The following is a 20,910-nucleotide window of genomic DNA, read 5'->3' as shown; positions in this document are numbered from 1 at the left end:
ACTTCAGGAAAAGAAAAACCATCTACAGTAGCTCTACAGATCAGACTGTTAAATGTTCGTATATCTACCTGGCTTTGTATCTGCTGAGCCCTTCTGGCATCCTGAATGGCAGGTATGTCGTGTGTGATCTGGTACTGGGTAAGAGCCTCTTTCAGCTTCTCTGTGTACTTAACCTGTAATGGTTACATAACAAGTGGAATCAATATAAAACCAGATACATGTATTTCTATGTGAAGTTTATCAAAAGAGTTAACTGTCTTAATAAAAAAATAAACATGCTACACACAGCATGAGTATGTCAATAGCCCATCAAGCCACGTGTGCTTGTGTGGCAAAATGGTAGGGGTTTTGGCCCAGAACCCGCAGCGGTCCCGGGTTCGAATCCCCTGATGCCACCTGATGCCTGATGTTGGGAAAAGGGTACTTTACAGGACTTCCCTCACTCCACCCAAGTGCAAAAACGGGTATATCATGTGAGTGGGTCACGACACAAGCAATAGCTGCCTGTGTCCCATGTGTATTGCACTGTTGCAAATCAAAAAAGCCGCATGTAACATTTTCAGTAGAGAATGATTTTTGGAAAGCTGAAAGGGCAAAAGAAAAACCACACAACAAGAGCTGTAGAAGACCAGAATCTACCTGGCTGTTGAGGTCAGAAACTGCTTTAGCTGTCAGATAGCCCAAAGAGTCCACACCACCGTGAGTGTTCCTCTGAGCGAATTTCCGAGCCTCCTTGACATAATTGATCTGTTGACAAACAAACAAACAAACTAGGAATCAACCTTGGACTTGGTATATCATATAAAATGAATATCATAAACCACATTGTGCAAACATCTGACTTCATCAAAACAATATTGCGGCATTTTCTATGGCTAAAATCTTTGTACAATAAAAAGGAAGGTAACACGGTACCATTTTACTTACAATACCATTTGTAAGACAGCATAGAACAGTTCCGTCTACAATGTTAACAATCTTAAGACAGGTTGTTGTTAGTGGTAACATTTTTTCACCCACCTCGCTCGCCAATTCCATGGCATCTTTGGCTCTCAGTACATTCACAGAATCCACAGTTAGAGACTTCCCCTGTTCTTTGTCCTTCTCATACTGCTCCTTGTACTTGTTCTGAGGAAAGAAGAGATATTTCACACCTGCTAACTTGCCACATCATAATTACTGAAAGGCATAAACCAACTATTAAGCTTAAAATTATCATATTTTCTGAAAACAACTGACTATATTTTATACGTTTGATTGTTTACAAAGTCTATCCAGCTGCTTAAGTTACTTTTAATATGTATTATGTACTGACTATTTGATACATGAAAATCTCTGTAAGCACATAAATAGCTGTAGTACCTCACTCTGTAGAGAAGCCACCTCCTTAGCATGGACAATCTTGGGGTCATCAACGAGCATGGTGTACCTGGACTTCCACTTCTCATAGTTTTCCCTATACAAGCGCTAAAGAAGACAACAAATGTACAATGTAGTTTAATCACTAACTAAAAAAAAGAACTTTTTTAACATAAAACTTAGAACTCACTGGCAAAGATGACATTCCTGTAAATTCATATTTGCACAAGGTAAATTTCTTGTGATTTCTCTTTGAGTTTGAGTGTGAGGGTTCCTACATGTACCTCAGACTTGACCTTTTCAGCATCCTCCACCCTAAACATCTCAGGAGTGAAGGGGTACTGACTGTGTCCCTTCTCCATGATGTACCTAGCCTCATCCTTGTACTTATGGTCGCTTTCATATTTGGTGAGGTCCAACATATGCTGGTATGTCGGGGTGACTTGGACAGGGAAGAACTTGCCTGTACTCTCCTTCACATCTTTTTTGTAGAGATTCTGAAAATAAAATATGTAGGATAACTTTAGTTCAACTTTGATACAGGATATGACTGCATATTTGATACATACAACTTCAGAGGAAAATCTACAACCAAAATTTGCCCAAAAGAAGCATTTTCTTACATCACTCTGCAGCTTGGCCACCAGCTCTGCTTGCTTCATGAGAGGAGTCTCATACACAGTGGTGTAGCTGGTAGGCCTGTCCTTGGTGTAGTTGTGCTGGAAAAATATCAATGATCAATCTTTATTACTCATAAAAAATCTAAAACAGTAACATGTAGAAATTTGTTTAAAAAAGGGAATCAAAATACTTCAGGGACAAAAGAAACAAAATACACAAAAAGATCTACAGACTAGATTCTAATACATGACATACATAATAAGTGTATCTACCTGGCTTTGAATCTGCTGAGCTCTTCTGGCATCCTGAATGGCAGGTATGTCATGTGTGATCTGGTACTGGGTAAGAGCCTCTTGCATCTTCTCTGTGTACTTCACCTGTTACATGTGAATGCAAGTACTATCAGTGTGTTGCCAGAATGACTAAGGTATTCATCACAGGAGAAAACATGTAATGAGAAATATGCAACTAAAAGCAGCATAGACTTAAACATGGTCAAACTTTTGAGCCTCTTGGAGCTGTAGATATCATCATCATCAGAGAATAATGCTGGGAAAGCAGAACAAGAACCATATAAGTGAGAGATGCAGAAGACCAGAATCTACCTGACTGGTGAGGTTGGAAACTGCTTTAGCTGTCAGATAGCCCAAAGAGTCCACACCACCGTGAGTGTTCCGATGAGCAACTTTCCGAGCCTCCTTGACGTAGTTGATCTGTTAAAACAGAAAACAATCTCAGCACTGCAAATCAATTTCAAAATCAATGACAACTAAAACTGATGGAACATGAAATAAACCAAAAACATCAAATAATTCACCAAGAGTCAATTTTGACCCACCTCACTTGCCAATTCCATGGCATCTTTGGCTCTCAGGACATTCACAGAATCCACAGTTAGAGACTTCCCCTGTCCTTTGTCCCTCTCATACTGCTCCTTGTATTTGTTCTAAAAAGAAATAATGTTAATCAGCACCAACTTGCCACTCAAATATATTTCCCAATGATAAGAGATGAACAGATACTAATAAAGACAATAACTTTAAGGAAATCCAAGAAGCATATAGTAGTACATGTACCTCGCTCTGCAATATAGCCACTTCTTTGGCCTGGACAATCTTGGGGTCGTCAACGAGCATGGTGTACCTGGACTTCCACTTCTCATAGTTTTCCCTATACAAGCGCTAAAGAAGACAAAAAAAGACTTTTAGTTTCATCATGTACTCACTAACACATTGACTACAAAAAATTACCTGTTCCAAAGCTACATGTACTTCTAAAACACTGATAATTCGACAAGAATTTCTTTTTTTAAATCAGCTGTTTCAAAGCTACTTCTGAAACACTGATAAGTCAACAGGAAAAAAAATTACTTCTCTTCTAAAAAGCCATACCTCAGACTTGACTTTTTCTGCATCCTCTACCCTGGTCATCTCAGGAGTGAAGGGGTACTGACTGTGTCCTTGCTCCATGATCACTTTAGCTTCCTCTTTGTACTTATGGTCGCTCTCATATTTAGTGAGGTCCAGCATGTGCTGGTATGTCGGGGTGACTTGGACAGGGAAGAACTTGCCTGTACTCTCCTTTACTTCCTTTTTGTAGAGATGCTGAAAATTTAACACCCGGAAATTAATTGTGATGGTAACAATGAAATGCTTTTATGTATATGTAAATTTGATTATTGATATTGTAAACAAGCCTGTTAATTCAGCCCTAGGGCTGCCATGAGGCCTGTACCTGTTTGTCTACTGAATAAACCTGTCAAAATGAAACAGTCACTAAAAAGAATGAAAGTTACCGAAGGAAAGTTTTTGCCAAATAAAAACTTTATAAATGCCCATTTAATTGATGCATGAGTACAAAATAAACTTAAACAGACAAAAAATGACAATGCAACAAAGTTTGTAACTGAAAACATACATCACTTTGCTGCTTGGCCACTAGCTCTGCTTGCTTCATGAGAGGAGTCTCATACACAGTGGTGTAGCTGGTAGGCCTGTCCTTGGTGTAGTTATACTGGAAAAGATAAGAAAATGTAAAGTTTACGTGGAGGCAACCTAAGATGGTGAAGGACAGTTACACCGGCTAAATAGATGTACAGATACAGAAGAAGAAAAATGCTAACATCTTAATCAAAGGAGAAACCAGAATCAGATTATTTAGAGTTTCTAGATGGTCTACCTGGCTTTGAATCTCCTGAGCCCTCCGAGCCTCTTTGATGGCAGGGATGTCAGCAGAGATGTGGTACTGACTCAAAGCCTTGGGAAGCTTCTCCGTGTACTTCACCTGAAAAGAACGAACACAATTTCAAATCGTTGCAGAATAATCACAAAGTGAGGTTCTTTAAATCCCATTTCTTGAAACTTTCCAAGTGTAATAGGATAGGAGCTTCAAAACAACAATGAACTTTGTTTCATTCACTCGCTGAACTTTATTCCTGAAAAGCTGAGCACCTCACACAACAAGAACAAAACCTAAACAAGGCAGTCTATACTATATACCTGGCTGTTAAGGTCTGAAACTGCTTTGACCGTCAGATAGGCCAATGAGTCCACTGCATTGAATGGTTTCTTCTGGGCCTCTTTGCGAGCTTCCTCCATGTACTTGATCTGTCAGGAAATCAAAATTTTCAGTCCACAAGACACCTCAATGAACAGATGTTAAAGTATTTAAGGTAGTTATCTAAATACAAAAAAAATCACTTCTTCAACAATTTTCTATTATAATCTTTAATACAAAAGACTGAATATCACAAATACATTACAAGTAACTAACATGTGTCATATTGACCATTTCTCTTTCACTTTTATCTATGGCCTACTATAAGCAGACTTGACCAAGACTTGAATGTGTGAAAACAAATATATTTAACCCACCTCACTAGCCATTTCCATGGCATCTTTGGCTCCCCGAATGATCACAGCATCCACAGTTAGAGACTTCCCCTGTTCTTTGTCCTTCTCATACTGCTCCTTGTATTTGTTCTAAGGGGTTCCAAGAGGTACATTGTTGTACAACATCATAAGCTTCCTTTATAAAACAGATCAATGAAAAGAACAAGTTCAAATATGACTATCTTTTCCAATATCTGCTGTCAAATACATGTATGTCCATAGGTAATGATATATAAATTCCTGCATAGCATGTAAAAATGATTGACATTTTACGAATCTATAGTACACATACCTCGCTCTGCAATGATGCCACCTCCCTGGCATGGACAATGTGGGGGTCATCAACAAGCATGGTGTAGCCTGTCTTATACTTCTCATAGTTGGCCTTGTACAGGTGCTACAATAAGAATAAAAAGCACATTACTTTTTAATATGTTATGAATGTACTATATCATGTCTTTAAAAATTTGATTTATAATAAATCTGACTCCTAGAATTTCTCTTCAATCCCTTTGAAAGAAAACTTGAGTAATCATTCAGACACATCATCTTTTATCTTACCTCAGATTTGATCTTTTCAGCATCATCGACTCTGAACATCTCAGGAGTGAAGGGGTACTGACTGTGTCCATGCTCCATGATGTACTTTGCCTCGTCCTTGTACTTATGGTCGCTTTCATACTTGGTGAGCTCCAACATGTGCTGGTATGTCGGGGTGACTTGGACAGGGAAGAACTTGCCTGTACTCTCCTTTACATCTTTTTTGTATGGTACCTGTAACCATAAACCAGGGAGGTTATGTATAGACAATAACTAAGACAAAGTTATGGCTATGGTAAAAGCAAGACTCTAAAGGATATACTTTTTATCAGAAACTTAAAATTTTTCTGAGGAAACATTATGATACATGTAGTTTTCTTCAAAGATTACATACATACAATGTCTGAAACGGAGTGACCTAAACCAAAGAAAAGCAGCAAGAGAATTGTCTCAAAGTGTGGAAATCTACACTTACATCACTCTGCCATTTGGCCATGTTGGCAGCTTGCTTTAAGAGAGGGGTGTCATGTACAGTAGTGTACTTTGTAGGCCTGTCCTTTGTGTAGTTGTGCTGAAAAAAATATCAACATTTTCCCAGTTGTTTTGCATCAAATTCAATACTGATGAAATCAGCAACAGGTAGAAAAACAACCAAAACATTCAGAGAAAAATAATGGGAACATTAAAGACATTGTTTACCTGACTTTGTATGTCCTGCACCCTTCGTGCCTCCAGAATCGATGGCATGTCTGGTGTGATCTGGAACTGTGACAGAGCCTCGCGGAGCTTCTCTGTGTACTTCACCTACGAGTAGGTTGAAGAAGCATCCAATGTTATAATGCATTAGGCCCATGGTACAAACCAACAATCATAAACAAATGTTCTAATACAAATCCCTTTCTATAATAATTGGCAATCAGAGATGGCAGATTTTACTGGGTCCACGAAGGTCAGGAGCACACACAGACAGACATGAAATAACAGTTCTTCACTCTTAGGTGCATGATGGAAAAATTCAGAAAAGGTCTATGGCACACAACAATGTATTAATAAGCTAGACAACAAAACACATCATCTTTCTAAAGCTAAATTTTCCTTAGACAAAAATGGACGAACAAAAACAACCAAATGACAAGAGCTGTGGAAGACCAGAATCTACCTGACTGGTGAGGTTGGAAACTGCTTTAGCTGTCAGATAGCCCAAGGAGTCCACAGCACCGTGAGTGTTGCGCTGAGCCACTTTCTTGGCTTCCTTGATGTAATTGATCTAAATAATGATAATAGATAGATATTAATGATTAACAAACCAGACAATCTTACAACAAACCAGGAGGTATCAGCATTGAATCATAATATGAAAACCCTGACTGTAATGCATTTTTGACAGTGAATTCTACAAGAAAATATTCTACACATTACTATGATCCTACAAATAACATTGTCCTCTCTTTCTATATTCTAAATTCCAGCCACTTGCAATGTATTCCTGTTCATCTTAACCATCTCATAGACATTTTTAACCCACCTCACTTGCCAATTCCATGGCATCTTTGGCTCTCACGACGTTGACAGAATCCACAGTTAGGGACTTCCCCTGTTCTTTGTCCTTCTCATACTGCTCCTTGTACTTGTTCTGAGAAATTGGTTTTAACAAATGAATGTATTACTAAGATTATAAGAAATATTGAAGGAAAGCAATCAAGAAAATGCCATTAAATTCAAAATGCTTGTTTACCACTATATCCAAGCAAGTCTATTGAACAAGGCAAAGACAGACATGTGCTTCAAATGTTTTACCTCGCTCTGAAGTGAAGCCACCTCTTTTGCATGAACGATCTGAGGGTCGTCAACTTGCATGGTGTACCTGGACTTCCACTTCTCATAGTTTTCCTTGTACAAGCGCTGAGAAAAAAAATTTAAGAAAAGATTACAGATTTAAACTTTGACATTTTAAAACAGTAAAGACATTTAATTGAGATCAGACTTCTGGCTAGACTATGTCAAAAGGAGAAACAGACTCTCTGTTATCATCTGAATTAGGGATAAAAAAGGGAAAATAAAGATTATATAAGCTTGTACCTGTGATTTTATCTTCTCTGCATCTTCCACCAGAAACATCTCAGGAGTGAAGGGGTACTGACTGTGTCCCCTCTGCATGATGTCCTTAGCCTCGTCCTTGTACTTATGGTCACTCTCATACTTAGTGAGCTCCAACATGTGCTGGTATGTCGGGGTGACTTGGACAGGGAAGAACTTGCCTGTACTCTCTTTCACTTCCTTCTTATAGGGAATCTGTCATGGTAATTATAAGATAAAAGAAAAAAAGGTAAACTGTCTTGAAACAATTCAGCGTGTTTAAAGTATGCATCTAATATTGCATGTTTCTATAAGGAAAACCACTGAAGGATTAAAGAATGAAATCAAACAAGCTGAATACGTACATCACTTTGCCACTTTGCAGCTTTACAAGCTTGCATCATAAGGGGTGTTTCATACACAGTGGTGTACTTTGATGGCTTGTCTTTGGTGTAGTTGTGCTGACTTTGTATCTCCTGCACCCTCCGCGCCTCCAGAATCGATGGCATGTCTGGTGTGATCTGGAACTGTGACAGAGCCTCACGGAGCTTCTCTGTGTACTTCACCTAGAGTTAGGTTCAAGAAGCATCCACTGTTATCATAAGAACCATGTTACGAACCAGCAATCACAAAAAGATACTAGAAATCACTTTGTAAACCAAGGCAATCAGAGATGGCAGAGTTGACTGTGTTCTGGAAAGGTTGAAACATTATAACACACACAGATATGCCAAAAGCAAAACTTCACTCTCCTAGAAATGATGTAAACAGTAGCATTGTATGGTAACTTTTGACGAATTAAAAAACAACACACTTCACTGAAATCATCCTTAGACAAAAAAAAACTTTAATGGAAAGATGAACACTTAAAAACAACAATGCCAACAGGAGCTGCAGAAGACCAGAATATACCTGACTGGTGAGGTTGGAAACTGCTTTAGCTGTCAGATAGCCTAAGGAGTCCACAGCACCGTGAGTGTTCCGCTGAGCCACTTTCTTGGCTTCCTTGATGTAATTGATCTGTTGACAAACCAAAAATTCTTACAACAAACCAGGAGTTCAGGTATCAACATTGATTGACTACACAACATGGGCATACTTTAAGATCTTTTGCATTTTAGAGTGGAATTCTAGAAAAAAATGTTGTACACTTTACTCCCCCTTTACAATCCTACAAGTAGCACTGTCCATGTCTTTCCTTTCAATACAGTCAATGCTTCCCCTGTTCTTTGCTTTAACCAAACTGAGAGACATTAATCTTACACCCACCTGACTTGCCATTTCCATGGCATCTTTGGCCCTCTGAATGTTGACAGAATCCACAGTTAGAGACTTCCCCTGTTCTTTGTCCTTCTCATACTGCTCCTTGTATTTGTTCTGAAAGGTTTCAAGAGAATGAGAAATTGAAAGCAGGGTTCACAAAATTCTAAAGAAACCAAATTCAAAATCAACTTCTTCTGAAAGTTACATTGTACAGAGGAACTTTAGAAAGTGAGAGGTAAAAGGTAAAAACTGTGACTGTAAAAAGAATCTTTGACATAATGACTGCCAACAAATGGTCATCGTACCTCGCTCTGAAGTGAAGCCACCTCCCTGGCATGGACAATCTGAGGGTCGTCAACTTGCATGGTGTACCTGGACTTCCACTTCTCATAGTTTTCCTTGTACAAGCGCTGGAGCAAAATTACAAAAAACAGACTGTCATATACATTGTACTTTCAACTTTGCTACAGTAGTACAATCATCTGATTCAGGCAAACTTTCAGACAGGACTATCAAATGGAGAAACAAACTACAATCAATCACATTTGAATTACTTGTACCAGGAATGATTCAATAAACTTAAAGATAAATAAGTACAAGTAAGATTCTATCATTCTCGTACCTGTGATTTGATCTTTTCTGCATCTTCCACCAGAAACATCTCAGGAGTGAAGGGGTACTGACTGTGTCCCCGCTGCATGATGTCCTTAGCCTCATCCTTGTACTTATGGTCGCTCTCATACTTAGTGAGCTCCAACATGTGCTGGTATGTCGGGGTGATTTGGACAGGGAAGAACTTGCCTGTACTCTCCTTTACTTCCTTCTTGTAGGGAATCTGTTATATTTCACAGATTAAAAAAAGCTATGAAACAAAGTCAGCACTGGTAAAAATAACACATGAAAAATAGCAATGTCTTAAATAATGCAACATCTTGAAGTAATGCATATAAGACTGCATGGTTCTCAAAGGAAAATCCACACAGAAAAGCTGAACATGTACATCACTCTGCATCTTCGCGGCTTTAGAGGCTTGCATCATAAGGGGTGTCTCATACACAGTGGTGTACTTTGATGGCTTGTCCTTGGTATAGTTGTGCTGAAAAAGACAATAAATCATTCTTCATATTGAAAACAGACAGAACCTGAACTAGTCATACAAAGTTGAGAATTCAAAGTTCTCAATGCAAAACCTAGGAAACCGTTTAAAGCGAATCTGAGAAGTTTTGACCAATCACTTTCACCTACCTGGCTTTGAATCTGCTGTGCCCTCCTTGCCTCCTTAATTGCAGGTACATCGGCTGTGATCTGGTACTCACTCAAAGCTTCACGTAGCTTTTCAGTGTACTTCAGCTGTGAAATTGAAACGGCAGTCATAATGTTACAACAGGCAAACGGCAGAAACTCTAAAGATAATCAAAGACCACAAGCTTCACTAACATTACTACAGCTACACTAACTACTACAGAAACTACTACTTTCAGTTAGTCAAGTGCAGACAAAGACAATACTGTGAAACAAAAAAAATACCGTTCAAAATATTCAGGAAAACTGTTCAAAAAACTCTCACTACATGTAGCTGGTATCAGTAATATATAAAAAGTTCAATGAAACCAAATTCAAAACAATTCTTAGTAAGTTGAAACTATGATACCACCAAGAATAACAAAGGATCATAAAAGTGTACCTGACTGTTAAGGTTTGAAACTGCCTTAGCTGTCATGTAAGCCAATGAATCCACTGCATTGAATGGTGTCCTTTGTGCCACTTTCTGAGCTTCCTTCATGTATCGGATCTGTCAATAAACAAGCAACATTAATTCTCCCAAGACAAAGTTAATTCAAAGAACTAAAACTCCATCATGCATTTTTGGTGTACTCACTAGGTAATCTTTAAGAATATGATATCGAGAAAAAGATACGAACCAGCAGGCTAAAAAAAATGAGGCCATCCACTTCAAAATAACACTCACTGTCTCTACTCATTTCTACCAGACGTTTTGTGAACTTGACTACTAGTAATGGAGCCTGATACAGACACTACAACCCACCTCACTTGCCATCATCATGGCATCTTTGGCTCTCAGGACGTTCACAGAATCCACAGTTAAAGACTTTCCCTGTTCTTTGTCCTTCTCATACTGCTCCTTGTACTTGTTCTGAAATGTTTAAAGAGATTGAAAAAGTTTTGTTAGAACAAAGAAATCACATCAAAATTTCCAAACAAACATTGCCTGGAAAAAATTTCAGAAAACTTGACTTAAAAACAACTGTTAGGCAGTGAAAAGCTTGGTGTCAAAAAAAAGGTCATACCTCGCTCTGAAGTGAAGCCACCTCCTTGGCATGGACAATCTTGGGGTCATCAACGTGCATGGTATAGCCAGTCTTATACTTCTCATAGTTGGCCTTGTACAATTGCTGAAACAAGACCAAAGAAAGATTTGTCCTGAATTTGTACCTTTTAGTCATTGAAAAATTAAACACATGGCTAACATAAAGCTGCTAACAGCAATTACAGCTGCTGTGCAAAATGTTGTGAACAATTTTTCAATTCTTTTGTACCTCAGATTTGATCTTTTCAGCATCTTCCACCCTGGAAAACTCAGGAGTGAAGGGGTACTGACTGTGTCCCCTCTGCATGATGTCTTTAGCCTCATCCTTGTACTTATTGTCACTCTCATACTTAGTGAGCTGTAGCTGGTGCTGGTATGCCGGAGTGTCTTCGACATGGAAGAAGCTTCCTGTACTCTCCTTTACTTCCTTTTTGTAAGGAATCTGTATGGGCAAACCAATTTTTTTTTTAATTGTCCCTGCAACATAGCCTCCAAGAAGAAGAATGTAGAAATGAAAACCATGGATGAAAAAAAATAGGGATTCTCCTGACACGAATATGGTATCAAAGCATTGTAATGGAAAGATACATTTTACAAAAGCCCTATATGGGAAGGACCTTTAAGTTAGTAAGGTGACATGAAACACAGTAGTGTGTATCTAAAATTGCATCGTTCCTAAAAGAAAACTAATTAATTAAAAGAGATCATGAACTGTCACAAGGAACATGTAAGAAGCAGTTAACATACATCACTCTGCATCTTTGAGACCTTGGAAGCTTGCATCATCAGTGGAGTCTCATACACAGTGGTGTACTTCGATGGCTTGTCCTTGGTGTAACGGTGCTAGAAAATAACACAAACATTCTAATCATTGTGAAGGAATGATCCAAACTTGAAGTGAGACTATGATAATACCAAAAGTGATTCGTTGATGAAAGTTAGACATCCAGGTACATGTAATAAGATGAGCCAAATACTGACAAAAGACAGTGGATGCTGTCAGCAATGTCTGACTGTTTGCAAATTTCATCCAGTTGCTTTTAATTTAGTACATGTAACTGTTATTTGGCGCAAAAAGTGATCTAAACAAGACCTCTGATGAAGAAAAAAATTCCATGTCTACCTGACTCTGAAGCTGCTGGACCTTCTTGGCTTGCAGGATTTCTGGAGTGTCAGAGGGAAGACTGTAGCTTGCCAATGCCTTGTCAAGGTGCTCCTTGTATTTCACCTGGAGCAAATATTCATTTCAAATTGGTGGTTAAGAACATCAATACCTTCATGATAACGCCTAAAATAGACAATCCCGGTACAACCTGATGAACATTTGCAATTGGGCAAAACATACATTGACAAATATACAGATTTCACAGAAATCTATAACTCAATCACTAAAAACTTCGGACAACTATGTAAGAAAAAAAAAGAAAAATCGAATGAAACTAAAGACAAAACAGTTCTTCAGGGCAAAAGTGTACTATTTGACTGAATTACCAAGCACGACTATGAAGACCACCTTGTACACCTTGAAGCAACTGTTGCTAAAGCTGCCACATTACATACACAAGCGAACATGTAAAACTCCCTTAGGAGTAACTGCAATTCAAAGTCTTAGACTTAAACTACAGGGCATACCAGTACATTTATATTGTTGACAAACACATTCAATAGAACTTTTGACACAACAATTCAAATCTAAACACACATCAGTACCTGACTAACAAGACCATTTACTGCCTTGGCTGTCATGTAGGACAGGGAGTCCACAGCAATGTGAGGCTTGTTGTCTTTCCTGGCTTTCTTCACATAGTTGATCTGTCGAGAAACAATATGCAAGGATAGCTGTCAATGACTTCTTCAATGTTGAAAAGACAGTATTACATTGTTTCTGACTTACATTCATAATTGAATCAGTTTCAATGGGTAGATACATTAGCTTAAAGATACATTAGAGTATAACATTCAAAAAAGATACAGTAGATTATAACGTCTAGTAATACAATGATACAGAAGCTAGCTGCACACACCTCACTGGAAATCTCCATAGCCTCCTTGGCTCTCTTAATGTTTATGGCATCTGCTGGCATAGTATTGCCCTGTGCCTTGCTGTCTTCATACACTTTTCGGTACGTATTCTGAAAAGACCTCATTGTCAAAACCAATGTAATACAAAAACAACAAAGATGCCGAGAGTCAAAGTTATTACTCTCTGGATTGAAACAGTATAAATTCTTGGAAAAGAAAAGACAGGAAGATGTCAATGTTGAAAATATGGTGTCCATAGTTGAAGTACCTCACTGGAAAGAGATGCCATATCCTTAGCACGGGTGATACTGGGTTCATCCGCGTGCATAGTGTAGGCTGACTTCCACTTTTCATAGTTGGCCTTGTACAGGCGCTACAACAAAAGAAACACATCACATGTCAATGAATGTTAGACATCCAGGCAATAAGATATGCAAGATAACACAGTTACTCAAGCAACTGGATCAAGAATCTTGCTCAGTCACTCTGGCAAAGGTAGTGGATGCTACCTGTAATGTCTGTTTTCAAAATCTATCCAATTGCTTGAGTAACTGTTACATCAAACCTTGAGAAAAACAACAAAACCACTTGAAGATCAATATAAGACATCAGAAGAAAGCACCACAGTCTTGAAGCAAATTACAAAGATGTACACCAAAGTTTGGAGGTCAATTCTACCTCAGATTTGATCCTCTCAGCATCTCCGACCAGAAACATCTCTGGAGTGAAGGGGTACTGACTGTGTCCCCTCTGCATGATGTCCTTAGCTTCATCCTTGTAGACATTGTCGCTCTCATACTTAGTGAGCTGAAGATGGTGCTGGTATGTCGGCGTGTCTTCGACATGGAAGAACGTTCCTGTACTCTCCTTCACTTCCTTTTTGTAGGGGATCTGCATTAGGGTGGATCAATTCATAAAACACACTTGTGTTAAGGTTAGGCAATCTGGTATGTGTTCATAAGTTGCCGTGTCATCTACCAGATCATCCTAATTGCAAAGGGTTTGGGTCAGGATTCAAAGGAAAACAATAATTCCCACTTTTAAGGAACTAAACCAAGACATCTGACAACTAGAATGGGACGAAGCAATGACTCTACAACTAGCTGCTATAACGGTGTCTAGAAACAGTACTTGACACAACTGCTAAGCCTCACATGTACACCAAGAGAAATTGTTGACATGTATCTTACTACTCAAAAAAGTATACAAAGCAAAAAGATGCACTACATTGTAAGTTTATCAATTAAATGGAAACTTGAATTTCTAGTCAAGCCTATGACTCTAAACTCTAAAGATCAAGACTGCTGCATCTTTAGCATGCTCCACAGTTTTGTAGGACTCTTACAGGAATTAACAACAACACACTAAATAATTAGGAATATGGTTCAGAATTAAACATACATCACTCTGTATCTTGGACAGCTTCGAAGCCTGTTTCATGAGTGGAGAGTCGTACACTGTGGTGTACTTGGAGGGCCTGTCTTTGGTGTAGTCATTCTGAAAAGATAGAAAGTCTTCACTACCTCAAAATTCTTGAGAACGTAGGAAATGAGGAAATGATCAAATACTAGTAATTCATTCTCAGCTACCAATGAATGATAGTGGATGCTATCTGAAACATCTGACCCTTTAGAGAATCTATTCAGTCGATTCATTTATTTATTGCTATTATGTGATAAAATTCTGTGTCAGAGAAATTTGACTTTTCATTGCAGTTGTCCTACTTGGCTCTGTATCTGCTGTGCCTTCTTAGCCTGCTTGATTGACGGTGTATCTGCTGTCATATTGTACTGCGATAGAGTCTTGCCAAGCTGCTTGGTATAGTTCACCTAAAGAAGAAAACGAAGATGGCAACAGTCGTAACAGATTGTAAACAAGAGGAGCTGACTCAGGTTTTCATTAAACTAAACCAGATTGTACACCAGACCTAGAGGTCAACATATTTCTGACACTCATCATGTCTTTGAAATTGAAGTTCAAGTCGCAGACACAGACTTGTACATACCCCTATCGAACACCTTGGACTTGGAGATCAGATAAGAGGACTCTACACAAACATCTACATGTACAATGATATAGACCACTACAATTGTCCTAAACATGGATACAACTAAACCTGTCAAACAATCCCTTCAAGATGTCAATGTAAACATACAGAAGACAAAAGCAACAAGACAACACCATGGGCTTCCAGTATAACAAAGCTAAAACAACATCTTTTTTCCAGATACTGTCTTAACCTTTAACACTGAAGTAGCCATTTGACACCCAATTCTCTATTGGGTACAGAGTTAGGCAGCAGGGAGAAGGTTAAGATATATTTCAGAGGTAACTAGAAAGACACAGGACAGAGAAAACAGCTTTCCAGACATCTTTGCAAACCATACCAGTTGAGACATTGAGACAAAGAATGCACCACAGTAACACTTTGCGAGACATGACCTACACAGAAACCTTTTATACAAATATTGCCTGCAAAGTATACCTGACTGATAATGCTCGAGACTGCTTTAGCTGTCATGTAAGCAAGGGAGTCAACTGCAGTGTATGGCATGTTTCGGGTCTCCTGGAGTGCTTTTTTGCTGTATTCAATCTGAAATGTAGTTAGAAAGCGATTCCTTTACTTGAAAACTTATCCCAGAACAACTGGGTAAGCTTGAAAATCAACCGGAAGAAAGATTGACAGAAAAGTTGACAGAAATTATCATTGTTGTGGTGAACATTTCTGTGATCGAGACACAAACCTCGCTGGCTATTTTCACAGCTTGTTTGGCGCCCCTAAGCAGAATGGCGTCTGGAGGCATCTTATTGGCCTGTCCAAGCTCTTTCTGATACAGCTCATGGTACTTCATCTGAAACATCACAATACTTAAAATGTCTACACTCCCAAGACTGGTATCCATAATTTTATTCTCACTTGTATGAAATTTACAGGTGCAATTAACTGCATGTCAGACTAGTGAAAGATTCTGAAGCATAATTCACCACCATAGCAAAGCGTCAAAAAGTAATCAGTCGTTTAAAGAAATGTTGGATTTCATGGACAAAAATTTCGGCATAAAGCTAGTATAAGTACCTCGCTGTGCAGCACACCCATGTTCTTAGCATGGACAATGAGAGGACTGTCTGGCGGAAGGGTAAAGGATGACTTGTATTTCTCATAGCTCTCCTTGTACAGGCGCTGGGTTGAGGAAAGGGAAAACTTACAAATAGCCATTCAAGAAACCAAACTTCCTGGATATATATCATCATTTTTCACTCTATTGTCATCACATAGCAAGACCCAAAGGCCAAATAAGATTCCAATTTACTTCCTGGATATATCATTATTTTGTATTCTATTGTCACCACTAAGCATGACCCAAAGCCCACTTTTAGATTACAGTTTACATGACTGGAACAGCCTCTCTTCTCGATAAGTCATAAACACCATGATCAAGAAAAGCTTAACTCACTGAAAGCATGGACTAACTAATCTGATAGGAGAAGCAGGGGTTATAAAAAATTCTCCAGCAAAATGTGAATTGTCAAGCGAAGCTGAAAGTGTTCTTTGCTTAAAAAATTCTCATGTATTTTTGTCCCTTAAGAATTGACAATTAGTTTTGCACATTTGTTGAGCTAATTTTGTTTACCTCAGATTTGACTTTTTCTGCACCCTGTACCCTGGTCATCTCAGGAGTGAAGGGGTACTGACTGTGCCCCTTCTCCATGATGTACTTAGCTTCATCCATGTAGACATTGTCGCTCTGATATTTCGTGAGCTGCAGATGATGCTGGTATGTCGGGGTGTCTTGGACAGGGAAGAACTTCCCTGTACTCTCCTTTACTTCTTTTTTGTATGGAATCTGGAGAAATTGTTAGGTTGAAAATCTATGACAAGTTGCCACTGACTGTGCCAGCACTTCTATCAAGATTACCAAATAAGAAACCCCTTTCTTCTTTTACCAACCATACAATAGGTTTAAGTCCCAAACCCTTAGGTGTATAGGCAGTGCCCATCTGTTTCTACAGCCCTTGGGCCACCTAGCTATGCACGCTCTACAGCAGGGGGCTAGTCCACTTGTAACCAACCAAACATGCCACTTCAATATCTCATGTCTCGACTAAATCAATATAGATAAGTGTACACCTTTCTTATGATGAAACACATGCTTCACAACCTCCTTTTCAATGATATTCATGGTGCACCAAAATCGCTAATTCTACTGTCAAAACCATTGTAACCACTATGCCCGGTGCAACCACCAAAACATTCCATCTCTACAGGTTCCTGGACAACACTACAGAAGGATTCCTCTGCTTCAAGACCCAAACGCATCTAATTCCTGCAATACCAGACAAAACAATCAGGTGTCCCCAGTGCAACCTGTACCTCGCTCTGCATCTGTTGTACTTTCTGCATTCGCATTATTTCCGAAGTGTCGGCAGGCAGCATCTCTGGCTTCAGAAGCTTCTCATAGTCTTCAATGCACTTCACCTGCCGAGTACCTCATATATTAGAGTCTTTCAAAACCAGAAGGAATTATGCCATCCCAAAGTGGCAACTGAGTTGCTCAGCTTTGGTTTATTCCATTTCTAAGCACCCCTGGGTGCTAGTATTTGTCATAACTATGGGCCAATCCATCTTAAATGCTTGGGGGTGATAAAACAGTTCATCTTTATATCATGAAACAAACTGAGAAAAAACAACAGCATAGAAAATTGAGTTAAAAGTTCAACAGTGTACAAGCAAAATTGTACCATTATGAAGAAAGATTTTTTGAACCTGGAAATTTGTTGGTACATCCCTTGTACATTTAGAATGGAGCAGCCCTACAAAGAATACTAAAAACACTCACCATCACGTCTCCATAACGCTACCTGTCCTCGCAAGTCTGATGTTTCCAGAACTTCTCGCTTCAACTCCTGATGTCAAACGTGCGCACAAACGTACACACACTGGTCCACTGCAAGTCTTGTAGGTTGGTGCAGTCAAAAACATCGCGCAGTGTCCCATTTTCATGGGACCAGTTGTCTCTTAAAAATCTCCATCTTCTTTCGTACTCAGCAATTTTTGTAGTACCAATATCTAATCTCAAAGCAGATGTCAGGAGGTTAATTCATTACGTTTTGCTAACTGGTCATTTCTGTGACAAAACTTGCCTCACTGCCAGCTAGGGAAAAGTAACAATTTAGCCTCCCAACATCTACTTGGAGATTAATAATATTGACTACAGGTACAAGTGTAAGGTATGCATGATACCTGTTGTTTCGAACTTTAATGTAGTGGTTGCATGTATAAGGAAATATAGAGATGTCACAGATATTTTCTTATTTGTATGAATAAAATGTTGGGGTGTAGAATGTGTAGCAGCCACTGCTTGGATAGAGTCCTCCTTGGAGCCTTCTTCCTGTAGATCAATCACCTAGAAAAATATCCCCGTTAAGACATGGTATGTTTCAATCACGCCAGGATATGGTGGGATGTTAGGCTAAGTACGGGAGAAACCACGGCACTCAAAGGGGATGTTTTTTGTCCTACCTGGCTCACGATCTTTCCTGACTCCTTGACGCGGATGTTTTCGGGCGTGTCAACGACAGACGTGTACCCCTTCGCCTTGCTCTTCTCGTAGGCCTGGTGGTATTTCACCTAGAGATCCAACCAATCACAGTCAACAGAGCAAGGGTTGTCATGGGAACACGGGAACACTCGCAAGCTCATCGCAGTCGGCATGCTAAAAACTTAAACTGGGAGAGACCTGAGGACTACATACTGGAGTAGCCATTGGTTATCGTCAAGCAAGAAATTCTGGACTATGGAAGTCCAACCTTTGTTTTGGACCATTCCCTCACTATACACAATGCATATATAGCTCTTCTTGAGTGCTTATCTCACATTTCGAAGCACATCCCTTTTCAAGAAAATTCTAATCTCCAAGTTGAGGAGGAATTTTGACAAATAAAAGGGTAGCTTGGAAACCGAAATGATTTGGTCTCCCTAAACATCTGCTTGGAGATTGGAAAATCTCCAGTCAATTTTCAGGGCATCTTGTAACAAGACTTACTTCCCAACATCTAGAAAATAAATTACACTTTCCTTTAACCATTTTTTCCAGATCTTAGATCCCACAACATTCTATAAGAGACGGGTGAAGGGATGGCCCAAGGACCCTATCAAGCAGTCAAACTGGTCTGGAAAAAAATGCTTGGAAAGTTAGAAGTATTCAAGGCATTACGATTAACTTTACCGGGGAAAGTTTCTGGACCGAAAAACGTATGGCAAAGCCAGCAGGGATAAGAAGAGATGCATTAGTACACATGCACACCTTTATTACACTGAGATGATTACTCATATCATAATTCAATACATTATGTACGATGCAAGTTACAACATTTTGACAACAATACATTTGTGTATCATTAGAACAGAAAGATGAAACATAAAATGAGAACAAAATGGTATGAAATGAGACAATGTCTTGTGACGGAAAAGTTTTCCAGTTCACCAAACAAACGTACATTGTAGAATGATTTTCTTCACAATTGTATACAAATACAACATGTAAGAACAATTGTTGTAACAACATGTAAGGATGGGAAAGACATTGTTACTCAGTTCACAAATTTTGTTTTTTGAAAAAAAAGCAAAGAAGTCATCAATCTTATATAGAATGCCCATGCTACGTTGCATATATCAAGTCTGCATTCATTATTTCTCATAGAAAAATGCATAATTTGCAGTAAAGAATGAAACGTATCAAAAATATTTGCAGTTTGGCAGCCATAACCTGGGGCACCTGTACAATAGAAGTGGTGTGCAAGCAACCGAAAATGCAAGAAGAAAATCTCCAAAAAGATACTGGGGGAGGCTACCGGGAAATCCTTACATTTTCCTAAGCAGTCCTTTTTTGTGTCAAACTGTTTGACGCAGAAAAAGGCAGCTTGGAAAATGTATAACACTTCAGCCTCCCCCAATATCTGCTTGGAGATTACAGTAAAAAACAACTGTGGCTAAGGTACCTCGCTCATATTTTGCTGTTGTCTTAATCTCACTATTTCAGGTGAGTCTGGAACGGATACGTAACTCTTCATTTTTTCTTTAGCTCTCTCCTTGTACACTCTCTGTAAGAGGGGGGAGGGGCACAGGGATGGAGTGTTAGGGTAACACGTATGTATGTTACACAGTGGGTTACATACATGTAGTACACACATTATATACATATGGCCTCTGTCGGTCAATAGTGACCATGGTGGATTACAATGTAGACAAGTACATGAAATAGGGGCCATTTGCAGGTACAAATGTACAAAAATGAACAACTGGTGACAATTTACCTATCAACCTATCTACTTATTAGCCGTTCCACAACAAAAGATGCCATATATTTTACATTACATCATTGCCTAGATATTGCTACTCCCCATAAACACATTGTAGTAAAAGTGTATTACTAAGCTTTCACAATGTAACAGGTCACTCCAATAGATACAATATAGTCAGATACACCATAGTAAAGGACCAGCAATGTCAACTTACTCAAAACTAAACTGGACAGATCTACATGTACACTAGTGCAACAAGCTTTGCTTTTCTTACTTTCTTACAAAGGTCATCAGCAGACCAAGTATACACGCAAGTCATCAATATGACAATCCTATGCATTTTCCTTGCTGCGCTTTGCTTCACAGAGGATAAAGTAAAATATGGCATCTCTTATGGCCAAATGGTTCAGCAACCCAGACTTGTGCTATAGCAAAGCAGCCTTGGACACTTCAGCCAGCAATGCCCAATGATATCTCCATAAGCTGTTGCTTGGGCAGAGTTGAAAG

At 39.0% G+C, this 20,910-nt stretch overlaps 2 protein-coding genes across 3 annotated transcripts in view; both read right to left on the bottom strand.

Moving 5' to 3' along the window:
- The window catches only part of LOC136445761 (nebulin-like), a 51,865-nt gene extending 33,652 nt beyond the window's left edge, over positions 1–18,213 (bottom strand). Inside the window, exons 1-47 of the mRNA XM_066443898.1 lie at positions 17,474–18,213; positions 16,734–16,946; positions 16,178–16,282; positions 15,846–15,953; positions 15,587–15,694; positions 14,826–14,930; positions 14,503–14,598; positions 13,780–13,992; positions 13,370–13,474; positions 13,104–13,211; positions 12,790–12,891; positions 12,203–12,307; positions 11,827–11,922; positions 11,309–11,521; positions 11,060–11,164; positions 10,798–10,905; positions 10,435–10,542; positions 9,996–10,100; positions 9,751–9,846; positions 9,373–9,585; positions 9,056–9,160; positions 8,757–8,864; positions 8,400–8,507; positions 7,853–8,053; positions 7,491–7,703; positions 7,209–7,313; positions 6,937–7,044; positions 6,571–6,678; positions 6,111–6,215; positions 5,887–5,982; positions 5,433–5,645; positions 5,164–5,268; positions 4,854–4,961; positions 4,479–4,586; positions 4,159–4,263; positions 3,898–3,993; positions 3,372–3,584; positions 3,057–3,161; positions 2,819–2,926; positions 2,586–2,693; positions 2,253–2,357; positions 1,983–2,078; positions 1,644–1,856; positions 1,363–1,467; positions 1,021–1,128; positions 640–747; positions 69–173 (exon numbers count right to left, since the gene is read on the bottom strand). Coding sequence (XP_066299995.1) covers positions 69–173; positions 640–747; positions 1,021–1,128; positions 1,363–1,467; positions 1,644–1,856; positions 1,983–2,078; positions 2,253–2,357; positions 2,586–2,693; positions 2,819–2,926; positions 3,057–3,161; positions 3,372–3,584; positions 3,898–3,993; positions 4,159–4,263; positions 4,479–4,586; positions 4,854–4,961; positions 5,164–5,268; positions 5,433–5,645; positions 5,887–5,982; positions 6,111–6,215; positions 6,571–6,678; positions 6,937–7,044; positions 7,209–7,313; positions 7,491–7,703; positions 7,853–8,053; positions 8,400–8,507; positions 8,757–8,864; positions 9,056–9,160; positions 9,373–9,585; positions 9,751–9,846; positions 9,996–10,100; positions 10,435–10,542; positions 10,798–10,905; positions 11,060–11,164; positions 11,309–11,521; positions 11,827–11,922; positions 12,203–12,307; positions 12,790–12,891; positions 13,104–13,211; positions 13,370–13,474; positions 13,780–13,992; positions 14,503–14,598; positions 14,826–14,930; positions 15,587–15,694; positions 15,846–15,953; positions 16,178–16,282; positions 16,734–16,946; positions 17,474–17,536 — 5,841 coding nt within the window. The 5' untranslated portion in view covers positions 17,537–18,213. The remainder of the gene's footprint in view (positions 1–68; positions 174–639; positions 748–1,020; positions 1,129–1,362; positions 1,468–1,643; positions 1,857–1,982; positions 2,079–2,252; positions 2,358–2,585; positions 2,694–2,818; positions 2,927–3,056; positions 3,162–3,371; positions 3,585–3,897; positions 3,994–4,158; positions 4,264–4,478; positions 4,587–4,853; positions 4,962–5,163; positions 5,269–5,432; positions 5,646–5,886; positions 5,983–6,110; positions 6,216–6,570; positions 6,679–6,936; positions 7,045–7,208; positions 7,314–7,490; positions 7,704–7,852; positions 8,054–8,399; positions 8,508–8,756; positions 8,865–9,055; positions 9,161–9,372; positions 9,586–9,750; positions 9,847–9,995; positions 10,101–10,434; positions 10,543–10,797; positions 10,906–11,059; positions 11,165–11,308; positions 11,522–11,826; positions 11,923–12,202; positions 12,308–12,789; positions 12,892–13,103; positions 13,212–13,369; positions 13,475–13,779; positions 13,993–14,502; positions 14,599–14,825; positions 14,931–15,586; positions 15,695–15,845; positions 15,954–16,177; positions 16,283–16,733; positions 16,947–17,473) is intronic.
- An 88-nt stretch (positions 18,214–18,301) lies between these two features.
- LOC136445853 (LIM and SH3 domain protein 1-like) overlaps positions 18,302–20,910 on the bottom strand; it is a 31,323-nt gene continuing 28,714 nt past the window's right edge. The window contains exons 7-8 of one of the 2 annotated variants that reach the window (XM_066444042.1): positions 20,101–20,202; positions 18,302–18,730 (exon numbers count right to left, since the gene is read on the bottom strand). In XM_066444042.1, coding sequence (XP_066300139.1) covers positions 18,545–18,730; positions 20,101–20,202 — 288 coding nt within the window. In that variant the 3' untranslated portion in view covers positions 18,302–18,544. The remainder of the gene's footprint in view (positions 18,731–20,100; positions 20,203–20,910) is intronic. The other variant, XM_066444043.1, reaches the window with a different exon arrangement.

Source organism: Branchiostoma lanceolatum, chromosome 12, assembly GCF_035083965.1.
Source record: "Branchiostoma lanceolatum isolate klBraLanc5 chromosome 12, klBraLanc5.hap2, whole genome shotgun sequence".
Lineage (NCBI taxonomy): Eukaryota > Metazoa > Chordata > Leptocardii > Amphioxiformes > Branchiostomatidae > Branchiostoma > Branchiostoma lanceolatum.
The sequence above is the reverse complement of the archived record's forward strand: the minus strand, read 5'-3'. Positions and strand labels throughout refer to the sequence as shown.